The sequence below is a fragment of the Mastomys coucha genome, unplaced genomic scaffold (genome assembly GCF_008632895.1).
Source record: "Mastomys coucha isolate ucsf_1 unplaced genomic scaffold, UCSF_Mcou_1 pScaffold18, whole genome shotgun sequence".
In the NCBI taxonomy this organism is placed as follows: domain Eukaryota; kingdom Metazoa; phylum Chordata; class Mammalia; order Rodentia; family Muridae; genus Mastomys; species Mastomys coucha.
Genome location: NW_022196900.1, coordinates 88,081,329 through 88,104,082, shown reverse-complemented (window position 1 = coordinate 88,104,082; position 22,754 = coordinate 88,081,329). Strand labels below are relative to the sequence as shown.

Genomic DNA, 22,754 nt, shown 5'->3' with positions numbered 1-22,754 from the left:
CTCCACCCCGGGCCCCACCCCCACCGCAGGCTCCACCCCAGGCCCCACTTCTAACCCAGGCCACACCTCCCCCCTGACTCTTCCTCCTTCTTGAGCTCTGCCCTCCTCTCTGGCTTCTCAATGTTCCAGCCCTGGCTTCTCTCACTGTTTAGCAGACCCCAGAATCTAGTTCCTGCCCTCGTGTCTGAGGCCTCACCCCACTTTCAGATGCTGTGTTGTGTCCTCTGATCTCACTGGGCTTCAGGCACAGCTCTATGGAGTGCCCTTAGTTAACCCTTTGCAGCTGACATGTGAGCCCTGACTAACTCGGTATAAGCGGTTTGGATCCGTGGCATGTGCGTTTGGCTTTTATGTCTCTGTGTCCCTTTATCTGTCCTTCCAGGAAACCCGACTGAACTGCATCCGAATTGCCAGGAAAGGTGAGTCCACTAGGGATCTTCAGCCCTGCCCAGGCCCAGCCTCTCCTCCACACAGCTCCAGGGCACCCTGGGCTCAGGGAGCACACAGGACTACGAGAGCGTAAAGCTGCGACTGGCTGTTGTCAGGAAGGGCTTCCTTTCCACCCTGACCCATTTCAATGGCGGTCTCTCCCACCCTTTACACTTCCCATAGTGATGGAAGGGACTCTGACAGAGACAGGGACCAGCCTGTGGAGAGAAAGCCATTGAGCTTGTGTCTTGTGACTTGAGGGTGATGGTGACTGGTCCCTGGTTCTGGGGAGAGACAGACGGAGACAGACAGGGAGACTATGATGTGAGTCCCTCTTCTAGACATGGGATGTGGCTGGTTACATCCTGGGACGTATCATCTATGACATAGATACTTTACCCACTCACATCACCTGGCGGGTGGGCCAGAGGGTCGTTCTGAAGGCCTAGGGTGCCCCCACTTCTGGGGAGATCCTGGAGGAGGCCCTAGGAAGGCCGAGCTGGAATATGAAGGCGGGGCTGTCGGCTGAGAGGCGGGGTTAGGAGATCCATCCCTGGTTGAACAGTGGAGCAGTGCCTGGATGCAGAGCTGGGCCTCTGCTCATGCATGTTTGTGCAGCCTGCTTGGGGCCTCGGTTCTCAGATCCCAGCCTGAGGTGGCCTTTGCCCCTTTGCTTCTCTGTCTTCTTTGTTCTCCCCAGCTGCGTGCAAAGAGAGCAAGCGACCCCTCGAAGTGTCCCAGAGATCAGAGGAGATGGGGCTCATCCTGGGCATCTGTGCAGGTGGCCTTGCCGTCCTCATCCTCCTCCTGGGGGCCATCATTGTCATCATCCGTAAAGGGTGAGTGGGACCAATGCCCTGACCCACCTGGGGCCCCTACTCTTGGAAAGCCTGCTGGGCACAGAGGAGACATGGCTGGGGTTGGTAGAGCAGCTCGTCTGGTGGCAAAGTATGTGGAGGGTTGCCAGCCTGGGCGTTGGGCCTGTGGAAGTCAGAGACTCAGCAAAGGGCATTGTTGTGGCTGGAGCACAGGTCTGGCTGGTGCCAGGTCCCACTCTCCAGGAATGAATATTCTGCTAGGTGCCAAGGAGCTGTGCTAGAAGCAGGCAGTGCCATCCTTTGCCTCTAGGGGCTGTTCCAATAGGAAGGGGTAGAGACTCCTGACTGTGACTTGGCCCTCTAGCCAGAGTGTCTGCCCTGACTGACTGTGCAGGCCCAGAGCCCCCGAGTGAGAGAGCTGCCAGGGAGTGTGGAAGGACATCTGGTGTAGTGTTTAGAACGGTTTTAAAGCAACAGAGCATGTCAAAGCTGATGATCACCCTCACTGTGTAGAGTGCTTCCCTAGCACACATGAAGCCCTGGGTTCTGTCCACAGCCTGGGATAAACCAGAAGTGATGTCACACATGTGACATTCCAGAGATGGGGTGATGGGGGAGGATCAAAAGTTCAAGTCTTTGTCATCCTTGCTGACAACCCATCCTTGTATACTGGGTTGCCTGGGCTATGAGAGATCTTGTTTCAAAACAAGACAAAAGCTCAAAGCAACAAAACCAACCCCCACCCCACCCCCAACCTCCGAGCACAGGGCATTGCACAGAGTAGGAACTCCGGAGACCCCTCTGCCTGCAGCCACAGGCTAACAACCTCATTCTCACCAGGTGTGTCCAGACCATGGTGGCTCAGGAACCTTAACTGAACCCTAGAGGTGTCAGTGGACCCGCCCAAGGTCACCCTAGGAGCCAGAGGCAGAGCCAGCCTCCTCCTTCCCCATCTGGACTCTGGCTTCTGTAGCCCCTGCTGCTGCCAGGCTGGGCACACACAGGCTGGTTGGCAGAAGCTCTCTGGGCTGCCAGGAGTAGATAAGTAGAATCTGGGGAGGGGGGACAGAAAGCTGGCTAGGGCCATCAGCCACGGAGATAGGGTGTGCCGTGGAATGGAGACTGTGTGTGTGGGATGGCCTATCCTGGGCTCGGGCTCAGAGTTTTCTTTTTCTTCTGAAGCCCCAGAAGAGTGTCTTGAGACACAGTATTTTTAATGATCACTTAATGAGGAATGACTGTGTGCCAGGAGCGATAGCAATTGAGTACCCAGAATGTGCCAGACGAGGTTCTGGCACTTGGGATCTATCCTAGAACATTTCCTTCTTGGATCCTGACAAACAGTGGGCCTGGCTCCCTTTTCACCGATGGAGGAGCTGTAATTAAAGTGAGTTGCCCGTGTCACTAGGTGAAGTGGTAGTAGGGCTTGCTCTGAACTCAGGCCTCGCTACAAATGGGGAGGCCTCCCTGGAGGCTCCCTGCCAATGGCAGGTCTCTGTATTTGTGCCCAGCAGAGGTTGGAGAGGGTCCTCTAAGTAGAGTGCAGGTATAGAAGGCTGTTCTACAGGGGGACTGCTGGAGTGTGTTTGAGTTCCTAGGAATCTCCCCTGCGGGGAGAGAATGGGCCATGTGGCATCTCATCCTTCCTCCTTGCAAACAGAACCTCTGGCCAGGACAAGTGGGTCACAGATGTAGTCAGGGTGCCACTAGGAGAGAACCTCCATTAGACAGTCACTCACTCATGTATCAGTACTGTCCAGGCTATCTCTGATGCCTCTAAGACCGTTTTCTTCCCCCGCTCTGTGCTTTGCTTTTTCCACTGTGTCCTATCACTGTGTCCTCTGGTCCTGTCCTTGGGTGTTGTTCCATAGGCAGGCATGTATGTGTGTGTGTGTGTGTGTGTGTGTGTGTGTGTGGTGGCCTGGGCTGCGGCCTGGCTGAGGCTCTCTCTTTCCCTGGTGGCAGGGGGCCTGCTGCTGAGGCCCGGGTCTATCTTTCTTCCCCGGGACTGACCTGTTTGCTGCACAGCGCGTTAGTTAAAAAGGAGGCAATGTATAAATGAGTTATTTTATTGTAGGAAGGATAGAATATGCTGGATGAGTAGAGAGAAGGAAAGGAGAGGAGAAGAGAGAGAGAGAGAAAAAGGAGAGGAGAAAAGCAAGAGAAGAGAACAAAGAGCAGAGAAGAGAGAGAGAGCAAGAGAGGGAGAATGAGAGGAAGAGGAAGAGAGCAAGAGGGGAGAAAAGAGAGTGAGGAGGGGGCAAACCACCCCTTTTATTGTATGGAGCGTGGCATGTCTGACTTGTGGTCAGATGACTGGGTGTAAGGTCCAGCTAGAATGTTGGGTGCTTGAGGCATTGTCTGCCTGATAGAGCACACATCTCCTGCAGGGGCAGCTGTGAGGGGTCTCGGCTGAAATCTGAGCCATTGATCTCAGGAGCTATCACTGAACTCCTACCGTCCCTTGTGAACAAATTTACTTTGCTCAGTGGGTCTCCGGGGTTCCCAGGTGGCTGCTCTACTGGACTCCGGCTGTCAGAACTGCCCACTGTCCCACACTTGGGGAGCCAGCACTCTCCTCAGGGGTCCCCCTGTTTGCATTTTGGGGTGGGTTGGAACAGAGCAGGATCTGAGAGGTTCCAGAACAGCCTATGTTGCAAACGTAATGGACAGAGTAGGGGGCATGGTGCCAACCCCTGGACTTGATGGAGCCTTGGGAGGGAGTTCCTGAGCCAGGGTCCTGAGACAAGTCTCCTGAGACAGGGGACTCTGACTTTTGCCATGACAGTCTGTGACTTAGTGTCCTCATCTGTGAAATTGGATTTTTTTTTTCAGTGCTGAAGAGTAAGTTCTGAGCCTTGAGCACACTAGGCAAGTGTTCTTACCAAAAACCTGCAATCTTAATTCAATGTGAAACTTTTCATACATGCGTTGGGTATCCAGTGAGAGGGTGGCCTAGTTCCTTAATGAGCCCCATAGTCAGGGTCAGTCAGAGTGGGAAGAGTGAGACCTAGGCTTGCCTAGGTGTCCTGCGGGGGTTTCTTCACCCTGCCTCTCCTTGTCCTTAGCCAGTCTCCTTCCTAGGCTGAAGTGTATGCTTGGGGCTGCCTGCCCAGGGGCTGTGGAGGCTGCAGGGAAGAGTCTGAGGGTAGCAGGTATGGATGTGGGAAAGTGCCATTGAATGTTTGAATGTATGTGTCTGTGTGTGCCAGTGTGATCCTGTGTATGAGTGTGTGTGTGAATCTATCTGTGGAGTGTATCTGGTTATGTGTGAGCGTACATGTGTGTGCGTGTGTTTGTCTCTGCACATGTATGTGTGGCTGCAAAAGCTGTGCATCCCTCAGGCTCTTCTCCTACCTCCGCAGCACACTTAGAGAAGATTCTGGAAGGGCTTTTAGCCCGAGCTTATGGTGACTACATCTGGTCAGCCTTTAGACTGGGGATGGCCCCTTGAGCTGTGGGGTCCCTTCCTCCTGGGAGGGAAGCCTGGTAACATTGCTGTTTCTCTTTGCACGCTGCCAGGAGGGACCGCTATGCCTACTCTTACTACCCGTGAGTAGTTCTGACTGCCCCAGGCTCCCGGGGCCTGCCCTCCCCACCACCCTCTCCTCCTCTGGCTTTGTCAGTGTCGGCCTCTTTCCATGGCCCATTCTCCCTCCTGGTATTACTACTCTGCCACAGCACTACCTCTAGAGCTAGCTGGTGCTGGATTTCTCCTCAGCTACCCTGCAGCTCACAGCACCTTTCTGGGCTTCTGTGACCCCTCTTCACTGAGGTTCACCCCACCCCCCAGCTTCCTGAACCTGTCCCCCCACCCTGCTGGTTTCCCATCACCAGCCCCCAGTTTTCCTCCCTTCACTCTAAGGAATTGCTGACACGGCTGTTTCCCCTCCTGTGATTTTGTGCAGATAATTTTTGAGCCTAAATTCAGAACTTTTGAGTGTGTGCATTAAATTCCATCTGCCTCCTCTCACACTGGGATCGGCCGGAGGCCACTGGAGTCAGGTGTCTACCCCCCCACACCCCCGCTCCCCGTGCTCTGTCTCCTATGGAACTGATGGGTTTGATTTTGTAATTTTTCCAAGGAGGCTGACAGCCCCTGGCTTGGAGTAGAGCCTTGCGGTGCACCACTGGAGACGGCCTTCTAGGCCAGTACCCGCTCACTGAAGGCTTCTCTTGGGTCTCACTGTTCAGCCAGCTTGGCAGGGTCTTCTCAGGCTCCATATGGGTCCCAGGTCATTTTCATGTGGGCCTCTTGCCCTTTCAGCCACCGAGAGGCACAGCTGTGTTCTCTGCCTTTTATCTTCCCCCAAGTGCCCCGGGGATCACAGCCTGAGGTTTCCACCTAGGAAGGGTCTCAAGCTCTCTGTTCCGCCCACTGCACTCATTTGCTGGACAGCCAGGCGACAGGGTTCCACAGTGGGTGCTCCCTGGGAGGCCCCTGAGCTGGCAGAGCAGAAGGCCCGGTATGATAGAGCGAGCTCCCAGGCAGGGATCCTGTGGGGGACAGATACTTGGGGCTCTGTGGGTTAATCTTCTTCCGGTTTGTGTATGGTGGCTCTGTAGTGGCACCTAATTAGGCTGAGTGAATGACTGTCTCCTGAGACCTTGGAGGCAGGAGGGGTCGGAAACAAGGTCCCTGCTCATGGCTGCTATTGCCTGCCACGGGCTGGTGAGTGAAGAATATAAGCTGTCGCCCTTCCACATCTAAAGATGCATTTGCAATGCTGTAGACTTCCTGATTCCAAGGCTCTCAGAGCTGGGCCTTCCTTCCTACCTCTGGGTGCTGTGGGCCCCACCCCCAGTACAGTTGTCCCCTTCTGCAGGAAGCCAGTGAACATGACGAAAGCCACGGTCAACTACCGCCAGGAGAAGACTCACATGATGAGCGCCGTGGACCGCAGCTTCACGGATCAGAGTACTCTGCAGGAGGATGAGCGGCTGGGCCTGTCCTTTATGGACGCTCCTGGCTATAGTCCTCGGGGTAAGTACTGGCCCTCCCAAGCCCCAGGCTCACGGGTCATAGGACAGAGTCCTGGCAAGGCCATCCTACCTCCTGTGTATCAACACTGGCCCAGAAATCCAGAGACTACGTGGGATGTGTTGGCACTGTGCTTAGAGGGGCTGAGAGCAAAAGTGAAGGTGATGGGCACACCTTTGCCTCTTATTGGGCACCTACTGTTTGCTAGATTGGGATCTAGTAGCTGGGGGCAAGGTGTGGAGACAACCCACCCGTAGTCAAGCAGACCTGACTGGCCTCTGGAATCTCTTCTTTATAAGGCTATGTGTGTGACCTGGGGCAAGTTGCTTTATTAGGCTCTTTAGACGTCTGTTTCTCCACTTATGAAATGGGAAGAAGGTCAGCATTGCTGGTCAACCAGTTCCCCACAGGGCCGCTATGATGTCCAAATGAGATAGCATTTGTAAATCCCTTGGTGCCATGTGTCCTGATTGCCAGAGCAAAGTGATTCAGCTGATAACTGCTTTAATTTTCCATCTTTTTACTTTATTTAGTGTTTATTTACACAAAAGGAAATAGGGAATGCCACCAAAATCCTCTTGATGCCTGAAGTTGTAACTGTACCGAGTACCAGTGAACCATGGGACTTTGACTTTGCTTCCAGCAACCCCCTGCCACCCTCTCGTATAAAGACTCCCCTGAAATTTGTATTCACAATTATCTGGTCTTTTTTCTTAAAAGTTGTATTTATTTTTATTTTATGTGTGTCTGCCTATATGTGTGTATGTGCATCCTGTGGTTGCAGTACCTACGAAGGACAGTAGGGGGCAATGGAACCCTGGGAATTGGTGTGGGAGCTGGGAACGGTAAGGGGTCCTCTGCTAAAGCAGCCTGTTCTCATGCTAGGAGGGAGTACAGTGCAGAGCTCTTACCTAGCTCATAGGCGGCCCTGGGTTCAAACCTCAGGACCCCTGCCAAAAACAAAATACCGCCACCAAAAGAGCAGTGAGCTCTTGACATCTGCGCCATCTCTCCAGTCTAGCCATCCTTCTATCTGGCCTTTAAAGGCCAGTGATACCACACGTACATATTCACCAAAGAGCACAGTGTATAATTTTACTCATTTTTCTAGCTTTCTAAGAAGGAACCCAATCTCTATTCTTGGGAGCCAATGCCATGTTTTCAAATTTGCTCATGTAGACGTCTGATTTGGCGATGGTTCGTTAACTGTTGTCTGAGGTATAGTTTTCCACTGTGTGACTATGGCACAGTTGTGTTCCTTGTGACATTCATTTGTTGGGCTTCAGGTTTCCTGCTCCCACAGTGAGGCCGCTGAGAGCTGTTGCACAGGTCTTTAGACACGCCTTCCTGTGGGAGCCCAGGAGTAGGCTCACTGCATGCTGAAGCCCATGTTCCTTCAACGTCGTCAGACAGGGCTAGGTGGATCCCAAAACAGTTTGCTTCGCCCCTTCTGGTGTGAAAGACTCTGTTGCTGTACATGAGGATTAAAATCCGCCAGCCTCCTTCCCATTGTGGGACTGGTTTGTATGGAAGGGTGATTTTCTATAGTTCCCATTTGCATTTCTCCCAGTGCTAATGAGGCTGAATACATTTTCCAGTCATGATTGGCATTCAGGCCTCTTCTTCTGTGAAATGCCTGCACATCTTTCACCTCATTTTCTGTTAGTTTTTTTTTTTCTTTCTTTTTTTGGTTGCTTTCTTAGTGGTTTTTAGGAGTTCTTTATATATTCAGGATAATAATCATTCGCTACATATGAATTGCAAATATCGGTTCCCAGTTTGTAGCCCGTTATTTATAGCATCTTAGAGGAATAGGAAAGTCTTTATTTTTTATGTCCTCACATTTGTCAGTCATTTCTTCTGTGACTTCTGCTGCCTGTGTTTCCTTAGACTTTCTCACAGGGGCTGGAAATATGACTCTGTCCATAAAGTGCTTGCCGCACAAGCATGAGGACCCGAGTTCAAGCCCCAGAACTTGCCTTTAAAAGGCCAGGCAAAGGTTGGAGAGATGGCTCAGCCATTAAAGACCAGGTACATGAGGGTCACTGGTGCTTACTGGCCAGCTAGCAGAGCCTAAGTGGTGAGCTCTAGGTCCAGAAAGAGACTTGAAAAATAAGGTGGAAAGTGATAAAGGAAGACACCCAACATTGGCCTCTCTGTCTTCCATATGCATGTCCACTGGTGCCTTCTCATACACATGTCCCCACCCACAGCCCCGCCCACAGCCTCGCCCACAGGACACACACACACACACACACACATACACACACACATACACACACACACACACACACACACACATACACACAGAGGCATGCATGCATCTTTAACCAATTTTTAAAACCCCTTTGTCCCCTCAAACTTCATATCTTCCAATTCATATTTAAATCTTTCCCTGGAATCTATTTTTGTGTGTGGTGTGAATTAAGGGCTTTCTTTTATCCACAGGGATAATGAGCAGCTCCTGTATCATTTTCTTCATGAAAATTTTGTTTTGATTTATTTTCTGCGTCTGTAATGTGGGGTAGAGGAGGGGGCACGGGAAGCTTGCACCACTGCGAACATATGGAGGCCAGAGGACAACTTCTCAGAGTTTGCATTTAGGTGGGTTTGGGGGTCAAACTTGGGTTCACCAGGTTGGTGTGGCAAGCACCTTTCCCTGCTGAGCTAGCTCGCGGGCCCCTCACTCTGTACTGACTTACCGAGTGGTCCCTGTCAGGCTTTCACATTCCGTGATGTGTGGATTAGTTTCTGGCTCTCTTTTATTAGATCAGTTTTCTGGTTCCTGGGCTGAAATCACAGTATACTCACAGCTGTCTTGGTGTCTGAGACACACCCACTCCCTTTGCTCTTCATGTCTTCAATCTCTTTGTTACAAATTTTAGAATTGTATTTTCAAGTGGCTTCATATCAAATCTATGGGTCATTTTTTAAAAAAGATTTATTTATTTATTATACATAAGTACACTGTAGCTGTCTTCAGACAGCACCAGAAGAGGGCATCAGTTCTCATTTCAGGTGGTTGTGAACGGTAGTGGGTTGGTATGTGGTTCAGGTGGTATGTGGTTGCTGGAATTTGAACTCAGGACCTTCGGAAGAACAGTCAGTGCTTTTACCCGCTGAGCCATCTCGCCAGCCCCACTATGGGGCATTTTTAAGACACCATCTTTCCTCTCATGAACGCTGTATATGAACATGACCCATATCACCTTATTTACATCTTCCATGCCTGAAAGCATATTTCTCCATAAGGTCTTGTACTTCTCTGGTGAACTACATCTTCAGGGCCCTTACTTTTTGCTGCTGAGGATTGAACCCAGGGTTTGGTGCATGCTAAGCATAGCATTTTACCACTAACTTGTACAATCTTTAGGGCTCTGACCTAAGCATTTAACATTACATTACATTATTAGTTTGTTTGCTTATTTATTTACTCTCTCTCTCTCTCTCTCTCTCTCTCTCTCTCTCTCTCTCTCTCTCTCTTTCTCTCTCTCTCTCTCTCTCTGTGTGTGTGTGTGTGTGTGTGTGTGTGTAGGTCAGAGGACAACTTTTGGCAGTCAGTTCTTTCCTTCTATTTTGCAGGTCCCAGGAATTGAACTCAGGTCGTCATCAGGTTTAGCAGCAAGCACCCTTTACCTGCAGATCCACTTTACTGATCTTGTTTTTAACTGCTATTGCACACAGTGCACTTTAAAATACCTCCTTCCCTCCCTCTCTCCATCATTTCTTTTTTCTCTTTCTCTTTTGGAGATAGGATGTATTCCTGGCTATCCTGGAACTCACTTTGTAGACCGGCTTGGCTTTCAACACACACAGATCCTCCTGCCTCTACCTCCAGACTTCTGGGATTAATGGCATGCACTAACACCTTCCTGGCTTGGGGTTGAGATTTTGATATGTGACTTGATCTTACATTCATACTCTTTCATAGGTTTTCTTCTTAGTTTTAATGTATCTGTAGAATCTCTCAGGTTTCCCAATGTAGTCTAACCATTTGGAGACACCAGAACTTTGGTTTCTTCTAGACCAGTGGTTCTCGCCCTTCCTAATGCTGTGACCCTTTAATACATCCTCATGCTGTGCTGACCCCCAACCAGAAAATAAGTTCGTTCCTACTTCATGACTGTACTTTTTGCTACTGTTTTGAATCATAATGTAAATGTCTGATAAGTGGGATATCTGATATGCCACCCCAAGGGGGTCGAAATGTAGGGGTTGAGAACCACTGCTCTTCCCGTGATTTTCTGGATCTCTCCAGTCGGCACCTGAAGTATACTGAGTGGAAGGTCTTATAGCAGGAATCTTTGCCTTGTTCTCTTGGCCTTAAAAAGATGCTTCCAACATTTAAACATGGAGAATAGTTTGCTGAGGGTTCGGGGGTCAAAATGTCTTGTCAGGGTGACAGTTCCCTTCAGTTTTCAGCATGCTAAGTGGGTTTTTTAGACTAAACATTCACTAGACTCATCAGGCCCTTTCTCCGAACTTACTGCAATGGCTGTGGCTTTTGTTTTGTGTGTTAATGAAGTGAGTGGCATTTTTACATTTTCTAATATTCAGTACTTGTTGTTCAAGATCGTCAAGTGGTCTTCCTGGGTGGGTTCTTCCTGCAAATGGGTCTGCTTTGTACGTTTCCTGTCTGGTTTTGGTATCCGGACTTTATCATGGAAGGTTTGGGTGAGCAAGCCACTGCTGCAAAGTTTGCCTATTGTTTTCTTCATGGGAAGATTTAAATTTTCTTTTAAAAATAGATCTACCGTGCGTGTAGTGTCGCAAGTCTTTAATTTTGGCACTCTGGAGGCAGAGGCAGGCAGATCTTTGTGAATTTGAGTCCAGCTTGGTCTACATAGTGAGTTCCAGCGCAGCCAGGACTACATAGAGAAACCCTGTCTCATATCAACTGAAGTAAATAAGTAAAGACCCTTAAGCCTCTTTAAAAAAGGTGTTGGTGTGGACACAGGCCTTGCTTCTGAGGGTCATTGGAAAGGGGCAGGGGATGGGCAGAGGGATGGCTGGGCAAAGTGGAGCTCCTCTCCTAGGGACCCTGGGAAATTGGGATCAGGGCAGCTATCATGTGGGGTTGGAGACCAGGAAGTGCTATCAAGAGTTTTAAGAAGTTGTAACTACATCACATTTTCTGTATACATGTGTCTGTGCATATGTGTGTGGGCCCATGAGTGCTGCTGTATATATGTGTGGGGGTCAGCAGATAACTCATAAGATGGGTCTTTCCTTTTACTATGTGGGTCCTGAGAACTGAATTCAGGTCGGCAGACTTGGTGATGTGCACCTTGACCCACAGAGCCATCTTCCCAGCCCAAGAGGTAAAATCCATGGACAGCAAAACCTTCAGACTGGCTGTGTTTGAGTCACTCTTGATTATTCTATATATCTATAAAAGTGTCTCGCATACTTCTGATGGTACCGCACTTGGCATTCCATTATCAGGGACTTCATCTGTTTCATGTGTGTTTCCAAGCCTGGTGTACACCCATTTTCTGTTTGTCTCCTGCCTCTGTGAACTCTCACCCTTTTACATTGCTTCGTGGTGATTATCAGCCTTCATGTTTCAAAAAAGAGGAAAAAGGAGGGCTGGCTGTGGATGTGGCCCAGGGGCAAAGGGCCCCCCTGACGTGAAGGAAGCTCTGCGTAGAGCATTTCATACACAGGGCGTGCTGACTCCTCCTGTAGCCCCTGTAGCATTTGGATGGGGGAAGGGAGGAATCACCCTTGATTATACAAGAACTTTGAGGTAGCCCCACCCCCAGCTCCATGCAGCACACACAAATTCTGACCATTCAGAAAGACGTATGCCCAAATCATGGCTCTACTACCCCTGACTATGTGACCCGGGCAAATGATTTCCCCTCTCTGAACCTCCTTTTCTTCATTTTTTTGCTTGCTTGTTTATTCGTCTGTGAGACAGGTCTCAGGTAGCCCAGGCTGGCCTCAGAGTCCTTGTGTAGCCCAGGGTGGCCTTTCCCTTCCAGTGACTCCAGGTTACAACATCTGGAAAGCCTTGGAGGCTGGAGCTGAGGCTTAGAACCCTCGAGCTACGTCTACTTGCCGTCTGTTGGAAACAGCCTCCCCTTTCTTGTCTTTTCCAGACATCAGAGACTCAATTTTGCTTTACAACAGAAAACCACATTTATCTAGTAGATCTTCTCAGGGCCCTTATAAAAGTAGCTTCAGGAGGGATGGTTTATTTTGCCTGTTTCATTGGTTTTAGTCTCTCCGTGTGAGAAAGGTACAGTGGAGAAGAACGGTGCACACCAGGCCACCAGAAGCAGAGGTGTTGCCTGCCCATGCTGGCTTTGCTCCCTCTTCCTCCTCACCAGGACCCCAGCCTGTTTCCACCCCATCCCACTCCCAGCACTGGGTATATAGGGATACATTTTCATGTCCGGCTTTTTATGTGGGGATCAAGCCCCCAAGGCAGGCACTTTCCCAATGAGCCCTCTCCCCAGTCCCTGGGTAATAGTTAACCTGCTGTGGGTGAGCTTGGGATGGGGTGGGAAGTGCTTCTCTAATCCCACAGCAGAGAGAATGGGGACCTGGCTTCTCCGAGCCCCGGAAGCCAGGTCATGGCAAGGACCGCATCCTTCCTGGTGGTCCTTCCCATTTGTAGAATATCTTGCATTGTTCTAGGGCTCGGCTGTAAGGATTCAGCTTTGGCTTCACATCAAAGTTTCAGCCTGGCCCTTGGTCTTCAGAAATGGACTACACCTATGTGCCTGCTGATCATGTGGACCCGCTGGGCTCTGTGGATGAGCTGTCAATCTCCTGTCACTCTTGTTTGAGTCTCTTCCTACCTGGTGATCACTTAGTGAGCCACTGGCTCTGTGTCCACAATAACCCCCTGAGCTCTCAGTCTCCTCAGTGGCCTGAGTTCAGCAGAAATCTTTTGTGTATTTGCATTTGAAAGCCGGAAATTGACATCAGGTGTCTTCTTATTACTCACTTCCTGAGAGATATGTTGACGACCCTGTAGTTCACCATTAGGCTGGACTGTGTGACCACTGAGATTCCAGGGATCCCACTGTCTCTGTCTCATAGTGCATGACATTTTTTGCTTGAGTGCTGGGGATTGAACTCAGATCCACATGATTTGTGAAGTAAGTGCTTTGCTGACTGAGCCATCTCCCCAGTCCCAGAAACCCTTCTTGAAGTATTGTATGTTGTCTACTTGTGTCGTTGTGGCAGCTTCCTGGAACCGACTTTGCAGGCTGGACCAGTGTCTTACAACGGAGAAGGACCAGGTGTTCAGTCAGCTGCCCTGACTTTTGGGGAACTCAGGGACTCCCTTTCCTGGAAACAGCTAACAATGCCAGCAGTTGCCGTGGGTGGCGGTGCCTGGTGCCAGGCTCTAAATGCCTCTTATATGGTGTCTTGTTTAACATTTACACCGCCATGTTGAGCAGAATCAGTTTTTACTTAATTTGACATGGAGAAGTGGAAGTTCAGACAGACTAAGCAGCATTCTCAAGGTCATATGCAGAAATGGGGTTTCATCTGAGGTCTGCCCAACTCCAGAGCCTCTGTCCGTCTGTACTGCGGCCCCCTGAGGGTGTTTTATAAAACACAAAGAGCCCTGCCTGGTGAGAGACATGAAGCGGCCTTCCTCCCATTCATCTCTTGAATATTTCAAATGCACACATGCTGGAAGTCCTGAGAGGCCTTACAGGGAAGACACCTACTTATTTTTATTTACATCAGAAATGGACAGAGACCTTTAACTACAGATCCCCTCCTCTCTGTATCTAACTTGTGTGCTCGTGTGTATATAACTGTTCATATGTGCAGTTGTATGTTCATGTAAGCCTGCAAGTGTATGTGTAAGTGTTCACACATGCATGTACACATGTGTGTAAGCACTCACATGTGTCCACTTGTGTGGAAGTGTCCATGTATGCATGTGCATGTATGTGTGTATGACCATGAAGTGTGCGAGTGTATGTGTGTGTGCACGCATGTGTTTGTGTGTGCACATGCATCTTGCATATTTACTATTCTTACCCACTATGTCATGAATCTTGTCTTCCCTCTTTGGATCTCAGCTTCCCTGTCTGTATGATTAAGGGTGTGGAGCATCTGACTACATGATGAACTGGTAACTGACCAGTTCTTTAGCTGTCAGCCACCCGAGCTCGGGATCGCACACAGGAGGCAGTTTTTCTCTGTTAAACTGGACACTCTTTAGGACTAAGGCTGCTGAGAGGAGTGTGGCGAAGTAGGAAGACCCTGCCATGGCCTTGAAGCCCTACCTGGAAGCAGTTTGCAAACATTGGCGTAAGACGCCGAGAGGTGGCCTCCCTGATCGGTCGGGGCTCTGGGGAGTGGTCTGGGCACCTTGCATTTCTTCTCTCTGTGAGCCTCTAAGGGGAAGCATAGGTTCACACTGGAGAAGGCCTCCAGGGGTCATTTTGGTTGAGACATGGAAGATATGTATGAGTTCTTGGGGCATAAAGGCTAGGAGAGGAAGGGTACTGAGGGGTCTGCATGCGGGAGGCCCAGGGAGGGAAGAACAGGCCCCCACTAGAGATCTCTTCATAGTCCCTGCCAGGCCAGACCAGTGAGAAATATGAAGGACAGGTCTCTAGTCAGCCATGTAGCCCTTGCTGAGAGGAGATAGGAGACACACGGTGAGGGAAGCTCCAGGTAGGAGAAGCAATGGCTGCTTTCCTCAGCCTTAGACCTGAGCTCCCGAACCAGGGTAGGATGCTCTTAGGGATGCTAATTCTAAGTGCTAGAGAGGGAGTGTGTCTGTCTGGCAGGGTCTGGGGCCTGTGAAGCCCCCTTGTCTGGGCCACTGCCTTGGCTGACAATAGAAATGTTGGCTCAGGAGAAACCCTCTATTCAGGTGCCTGGCATTGTTGGTGGAGGGGTGGCTGCGCAAGCTAATTTTGCATTGCTCATCTTTGAATGGGGGTAATTGCTGGGAGTTGCCAATGTTCCAGATTGTTCCTTGGGGGGGGGGGGGATGGCGTATCCAGGGCTCTGTGAATACTGCCTGTGTAGTTTGAACACTGAAACCTGGCAGGGTGGTGTGACCTTGTCATGGGATCACTGGGTGATGGAGCCACGAGGACCCTAGGTGACCCCATAGGGTCACCTCAGTTGACCTGCTTATTTTGTAGATGGGAAACCTAACATGCAGAAGGGAAATACTTGCAGGTGCTCATCGGGTGGCCTTGCTAAGCTTGACTCTGGGTTGTGCTCCCTGGCTGTAGGGGCCTCCAGCCTGAGTATGCATCTATGTGAGAGCCCTTTTCCCTTCCTGCAGGAGACCAGCGAAGCAGTGGTGTCACTGAGGCCAGCAGCCTCCTGGGGGGTTCTCCTCGGCGCCCGTGCGGTCGGAAGGGCTCCCCGTATCACACAGGGCAGCTCCACCCTGCGGTCCGCGTGGCTGATCTTCTGCAGCACATCAACCAGATGAAGACAGCCGAGGGCTATGGCTTCAAGCAGGAGTATGAGGTGGGCATGGCCCGCTCTTCTCACTGTGGAGGAAACTCTCAGGCCAGCTCTGGCTGGACCCGAACCATGACAGTCCCTAAGGCAACCTAACACGCTGACCTTGACTCTGACCTCTACTTCAAGCTCAGACAGTCTGGCTGTTCACTGTTCTGTCTCATCTCCACACCAATCAGTCTTCCCCTGTCTCTGGTTGGAGCCACATCAATGCTGACCTTGACCTAAACCCAATCTGACCTCATCTGATTGGATTGCAGCCACCCTGGTCTGGATACCACCACTACCTCCACTTTAACTTAATCTCTTGATGGTTTAATCTTTCCTCTCTTCCCAGTTCAAACTCAGGGTTCTGTATCCTAACCTCTGTGAACTCTGACCTCCCTTTGGCTCATCTTTCCCTTCCCCCAATACATACCTGGCCCTTATGGTGTCCCACCCCCACTCTGCCTTCATCATTCCCCTTGTGGGGAGGGATTCTGAGAGTCTTGGAGTCTCTCTCTCCCACTAACTACCACTTTCCCTTTGGCAGAGTTTCTTTGAAGGCTGGGACGCCACCAAGAAGAAAGACAAGCTCAAGGGCAGCCGACAGGAGCCAGTATCTGCCTGTGAGTTCCAGGAAAGGGGCCAGAACTCACAACGACCGGAGGAAGTGAGGAAGGGGGAGCGTGGCCAGCGCATGCTCCGTGTAGTCTTGTCCTCTGAGACATAGAGCCCTGGCTGTTGTGATGACTGTACAGTGCATGGCAGCATAGTATCTTAGAGATGAGGAAACAAGTTTGGGAGGTTGAGATCCTAGCTAACTGCTGCTTGCATTCCTCAACTCCATACCCAGACTCTAACCCTTGGCCCATCCTCATGTTGCTCAGAGTTCATTGGTCAGCTCTGAGCCCTTATAACGGTCCCCTGGCATTCCTACTTGACATTTGCCCTAGTCTCCAGGAGAGCTCCTGCAGGCTGCATGGCACAGCATGCTCTGCTACTCTGTTCACAGATGATCGACACCACGTGAAACTACACCCGATGCTGGGAGACCCTGATGCCGACTACATCTCTGCCAACTACATAGACGTGAGTGCCTGACCCTGCTCTTTCTGCTTATCTGTCCCTGTCCCCGCCAGGCTAGGCAGGGCAGAAACCTACCAGAGAATAAATGAGGATCTGAATGGCTGAGTTGTGTTTGGTACCAGGGAACTCAGAGGTGGGGAGCTGAAGATGGGTGTCGGCCTGCAGGAAAGCATCCTGAGGGCTGTGCTCACCCATGGGGAGGTAGAACAAGAGCTGGGGGCAGACAGGGAGGCTGAGGGATGGGAGGACCTGCCTCAGCAGGGGGCTGAGAGATTGGAGGAGGGATTCTCATGGTTTCCATAGTGAAGCTGAAGAGGTTATGCAGGGCTAGATGGTAAAGGCCTTGGGTGTCAGCTCCCAGGGCTATCAGGAAGCTGTCAAAGTGTTTGGCTTGATTACAGTGGCCCTCCACACATAGCGAGGTGTTTTTTACTGAGCACACATTGTATGCCAGGCACAGTGATAAAACACTTTACGTGCATTCTCACATTTCATAGAACCTTATCACCCTCTATTGCATGACCTCGACTTACAGGAGAGGAAGCTGGAGCTCAGAGAGGTGAAGCTACCAGTTCTAGGTCACACAGTTAGAGTGATAAAGAAAAGACTCAAGCCCCAACTTGGCTGTCCCCTCAGTCTCCGCTGCTAACCGTCTGACTGTCCTGACATTGGATGTGGCTGGCCTGAGGGGAGGGACCAAGAGAGGGCAGGTTTCCCAGGGGTGGATCTGGGTGTGGATGGGAACTGGGCAAGGCCCAGGGCCTTGACTGCATTCCATGTAGCAAGCTGAAATTGAGAGAACATCCTTTAATTGTGAAGGAAATGCATTCTTCTGAGTAGCTGGGCACCAGGGCCAGAGATGAGACTATGTGACCATTACTTTTTTCTTTTTTTAATGATACATAGATTCCAGTAGGGGAAACAGATTAACACTGAAGGAAACATGCAAGGAAATTCATTTCAGATTAGCTGGGAGCTCATAGGCAGGAAGAAAAGTGTCACATAGCCAGTTAGTGGCAAAGCCAGGGCAGTGTGGTCGCAGAGGAAGGGGAGGGATGCTCAGGTATGAACAGGGAAGTCAAAGGTCAGGGAGGAAGCCACGGTTTACCAGGGCTGAGGTCATCAGGATCTCTGGAGACATCTCTCCTCTCTTCTGTCTTCCTCCTGGAATTGAACTCGCCACCAGTTCAATTGTTTCCCAGAACCCTTTGCCTTCTCCCTGCCTCCCATCCTGTTCCTTGCCTGGGGTAAGAGCCAAGCCTGGCCTCACAGGCTTGGGCGGTGTGGGGACAGTGGACCTTTCTCATTGGGGTTCCACCTGGTTGGTTTCTCTCGGGGGCCCTGGCAGGGACATGCCCATCCCTCCCTCTCTCTGGCCACCTGTCTCTGTTCTGCCTGCCAGCTCACTCACCCTTTCTGGCCTTTCCTGTGCCCTGCCCACCTCCACTCACCTCTGGCCTAACATCTGTCTCTTTTGCTTTGTTCTGTTCCCTCACTGGAATCATTAAGATTCGGATAAACCGACAAGTAAGTATCTCTCCCTCCTCCTCCTCTTCCTCCTCCTCCTCTTCCTACTCCTTGTCCTCCTTCCCCTCCTCCTCTTCTTCCTCCTCTTCCTCCTCCTCCTGTCTGGTGAACTGGCTGTGTCCCGGGCTCTCTCACAGGCTCCGGCGGGCTGTCTCTCTTTCTCTCTCTCCCTCCTTCCCTTTTCCAGCCACCCGTTCCAGCAGCCTGCTAGGGGCTGCCACGGCTGAAGACTTTGTCTCCCCATTGGGACACATCCCCCCCCCAGCTTTCTCCACAAAAGCAGCTATGTTAGGGTGCTGGTTACTGCCGTCACCATTGTGTCCCCCTGTCCAGCCACCACCTCTGCCCTCTGCAGAGCTCTTGGTATGTGGAGTGGGGAAGCTGCCCTCCGTGGCCTTGCGTCCACTGTGGAGAGGCTGGCTGAGGCCTGGTCAGTCTTCTTCAAGTTCATCTCCCTATTGTTCAAATCCCTTTGTGATCAGTTTGCTTAAAACTCAACCCCAATCATTTTGCCCTCCATTTAGCCCCAATTTGAATGTGCTTTTTTTTTTCTTCCAAAAAATTAGTTTGAATATCAGTTTAAAAATTGTACTACCACCGGGCAGTGGTGGCGCACGCCTTTAATACCAGCACTCGGGAGGCAGAGGCAGGCAGGTTTCTGAGTTCCAGGACAGCCAGAGCTATACAGAGAAACCTTGTCTCCCCCCCCCCCCAAAAAAAAGAAATTGTACTACCTCCTACTCTTTTGGGAATTAAAAAGGGCTGAGGGCAACTCAGTTAGTGGAGTGCTGACCAAGTGTGAATGAAAGCCTGGGTTTGAGACCCAACATCATGTAAAAATTCAGTGTTGTGGCACACCCCTTTCATGCCAGCACTGGGAGGCACAGGCAGGTGGATCTCTGAGCAGGAAGCCAGCCTGGTCTACAGATCGGGTTCCAGGACAGCCAAGGGTTATGTAGAGAGACTTGTCTCAAAAAATAAACAAACAAAACAAAATATAAAAATAAATAAATTAATTAACTCATTAATTAATTCAAGGTCATCCTTAGCTATGCAGTAAGTTTGAGGCTAACTTGTCTTAAATTAAAAAGAGAAAGGAAGACAGAAAGAAAAGGAAAACCCTAATTAATTTAGTTGTCTTATTTATAGTCATCATCATTAATTTTGTTTTTTTGAGATGGAGTCTCACTCTGTAGCGAGGCTGGCTTGGAACTACTACATACCTGAGCCTGGACTCGAATTCACAGCCATCTCTTGCCTCCTGAATGCTAGGATTATATTTCAAACTATTTAATGACTGGTATTCTCTGCTGTTTTGTGGGTACATTTTCCATTTTATCTTCTTGAAAAAGATATTTCTTCTTCTTTTTTAATCATTGCTAGAATTCTGTTCATTATCAGACTTCCAGACAACATGGAGAGACTAACGCAAGAAGTGAAGCTTTCCCCCAGTCACATTTGGCAGGGACAGCCAATTATCCCAGACGTGCCCCTTACTCTGAGTACAGTTACACAGTTGCTTTGTAAAATTCTCAAGTGTAAAAGGCCTATTAGGTTCACAAAAGACAGTAGATGTGCTGAATCCTAGCGCCCCCTGTGGGCTGTGGTGAATACTGGCCCTTACTGGCTTTAGAATTTCTGGTTCCCCGTGGTAACCCACTTGCCTTTGAATTTCACCCATTTGGTTCCCTTCTGTCAGAAATACCCTTAGAAGGTCTCAACTGGGCTTAAACGCTGACTCAAATGTCAGGGAGCAATCCTGTCGCCACCAGCACCTGCCGATTGCCAGGCACCTAGGGGTGCATTGTTTAATTGTGGAAGGGACCGTTTGCAGATGATAATATTAGTCTGAAAAAGGTAAAATGACAGCCGTAAGGCACAATCCAGCACTATCATTCCACTCTCCCCCAGCACCCACGAAGCCTGCAGCAAGGGCTCAGCTGTGTGGTCCTCGCACCTGGCGATGCTTCCTGAGGTGTGAGCTCCAGGCGTCCCGGGCACCACTCCCTACAGCGGATGTGGTCAAGGCGATCTGCTCACTTTACTTCAAGATTTGATCATTTAAAACTTGTATTTGGCCGGGCAGTGGTGGCGCACGCCTTTAATCCCAGCACTTGGGAGGCAGAGGCAGGTGGATTTCTGAGTTCGAGGCCAGTCTGGTCTACAGAGTGAGTTCCAGGCCAGTCAGGGCTACACAGAGAAACCCTGTCTCAAAAACAAAACAAAACAAAACAAAACAAAAACAACTTGTATTTGTAGGAGCTTGGGGATGACTGAATTGGCAAATGTGTGTGGACTCGCAAGTGTGAGGACTGGAGTTCAATTCCCAGAACCCATGTGGGGATTCACGCTTGTAACCCCAGCACTGGGGAGGTAGAGAGCCAGGTGGCTCTTCCAGGCTGACCTAGGCTTAGCCTAACTGCAAAGTGTCATGCCAAAGAGAGCTGCGGTCAGCAAGGAGGTGGACATGAACATACATATGTGTGTATAGCAAAACCTCTATTTGTATCCTTTGCATGATATCTTTAAAAAGGGAGGAACTGACTCCTGTAGGTTGTCATCTGACTGCCACACACATGTGGTGGCACTTGTCCACATACATGCTCCTCCACACACACAAAGTAAATAAAAACATAATAATGTTAAAAAACCAACCAAACAAACAGAATTGTGAGTCATGTGCTCATATGCTTGCTTCAGATAGGGCTGTGTGGGGGTGGAGAGGTGCTCAGTGGTTAGAGCACTGGCCACTCTCCCAGGGGCTCTGAGTTCAACCCACAGGGCAGCTCACACCCATCTGTAATTCCAGTTCTAGGAAATCTGATGCCCTCTTCTGGCCACTGCCAGCTCACACATGCACATGGTGCACATGAACTCATGCAGGCATACACGTATGCACATATCTTATAAATATTAAAAGAAAACAAATAGGCCTGTAGGACAAAGCAGATTGCATGACCCTGGGCCAGACTTTCTCTAAAATGCAATTTTCAAACAAAGAAAGACTAGGATCCTGGGAAGGGCTCTGAGGGGATGGGGCAGAGTTGCGGGGTTTGGTGGTGAACCTGTGTTGGGGTGGAGCTTAGGCATATTAGGTTTGCTGGGTGCAGGGTGTCCCGTTTCAAGCTCAGTTACTTGGTAGGCCAGGTGAGCTGGTCCCTCTGACCTGCTGTGGAGGTGATTGCTCAGGTCTTGGATAGGCGGCTGTACTGAGGGCAGAGCGAGGGTTTTTGTAGGTCTGTTTTGTAGCTTTTCACAGTTTGTCACTTTGAAGGGGTTTGGGCTTTTCCCAGGGCAACCATGAGGCTGTCTAGCTCTTATCTTCCAGTCTCAGAGGGCATCAGAGGCTTAGAAAGATCCAGTCTTGCTGGCTACTCCCCTGTCTGAGGCTCTGCAGTATGGGCACTGCCAAGGAACTGGCCAGAAAGGCACATTTCCAGATCCACCCATGTCCTCTGAGCCCAAGTGGGTCTCTGACATTATCCCAGGGGTTCCTGTGTACCCAGAATGCCAGACTGCTCTCCTGTTGGTAAGGGGACAGAGATGAATTTTATAACATCTAATCATTGAGATCAATCAATGGGTTTTTGTTTTGTTTGTGCTGGGATAGAATCCAGGGTCTCCCACACGGTAGGCATGCCACCCCTCTCTCATGCTAGGAATGCTACCCCTGAACCTCATCCTCAGCCCAGCCAATCAGTTTTAATTGAGTTCCATTACTCCATTGTTGATACCGATTTAAAAGTGCTGTCACTTGTTGGAGCCTGACACCAGGAACCCAGGTCCATTAGAACCCAACACTCAGGAACTCACCTCGAGGCCCAGCTCTTTCCCCACCCCACCCCTGCTTTTGCTGGGATTAAAGGCGTGAGCGCCACTCTAGAGACCTTTGAAATACAGTTAAAAATAACAGCTGCTCATGATTCTGCTTTATGCTTGGTCCAGTGACAACATTTTACATTACCGTGTGTGCCCTCACATCCCTGGGAGGGAAATCTATCGCATGCAAGAGAAGATGGAGGCCAAGAGGAGGAAGGGGAGTTTGCTTGAGGGCCACTGGGATTGACGCTGGCAGCAAGGCTCCAGGGCCTTTGGCTTCTGGAAGCCCAGGGGTCCAGAGGAGTTACATGGAGCTGTGTTGAGGGCCAGGGGCGGAGCTTGGTTTTCTCTCTCGCCTGCTTCCCTTGTACTTTGTAAACTTTACTCAGTGCCTGCACTGGCTTCCTGGCTGGACCTTGGGGTCACTGTAGCCTTGGTGCTACCTGGCCTGAGGGCTCTGGGAATGGAGAATGAGATAGCTTGCTTTTGGCTTCTCTTTCTTATAAGACAGAAGTTGGTGTTTAGAACAGTATGGGGCCATCGCCATGACCCTGGAACTTCAGCTCACTGATGCTTGGGCTGAGGGCTCTGGGGATGGACGATGAAGTAGCTCTTGGCTTCTCTTTCATGGGAGTTAGACAGGAGCA

At 50.3% G+C, this 22,754-nt stretch overlaps 1 protein-coding gene across 17 annotated transcripts in view; it reads left to right on the top strand.

Moving 5' to 3' along the window:
* Positions 1-22,754, top strand: part of Ptpru (protein tyrosine phosphatase receptor type U) — a 78,778-nt gene that overhangs the window by 43,524 nt on the left and 12,500 nt on the right. For 11 of the 17 annotated variants that reach the window (XM_031378866.1, XM_031378863.1, XM_031378862.1 and 8 more), the window contains 8 exons: positions 383-419; positions 1,130-1,268; positions 4,770-4,799; positions 6,074-6,231; positions 15,509-15,699; positions 16,226-16,301; positions 16,688-16,764; positions 18,271-18,288. In XM_031378866.1, the coding sequence (XP_031234726.1) occupies positions 383-419; positions 1,130-1,268; positions 4,770-4,799; positions 6,074-6,231; positions 15,509-15,699; positions 16,226-16,301; positions 16,688-16,764; positions 18,271-18,288 (726 nt within the window). The remainder of the gene's footprint in view (positions 1-382; positions 420-1,129; positions 1,269-4,769; positions 4,800-6,073; positions 6,232-15,508; positions 15,700-16,225; positions 16,302-16,687; positions 16,765-18,270; positions 18,289-22,754) is intronic. The other 6 variants (XM_031378869.1, XM_031378865.1, XM_031378868.1 and 3 more) reach the window with 3 other exon arrangements.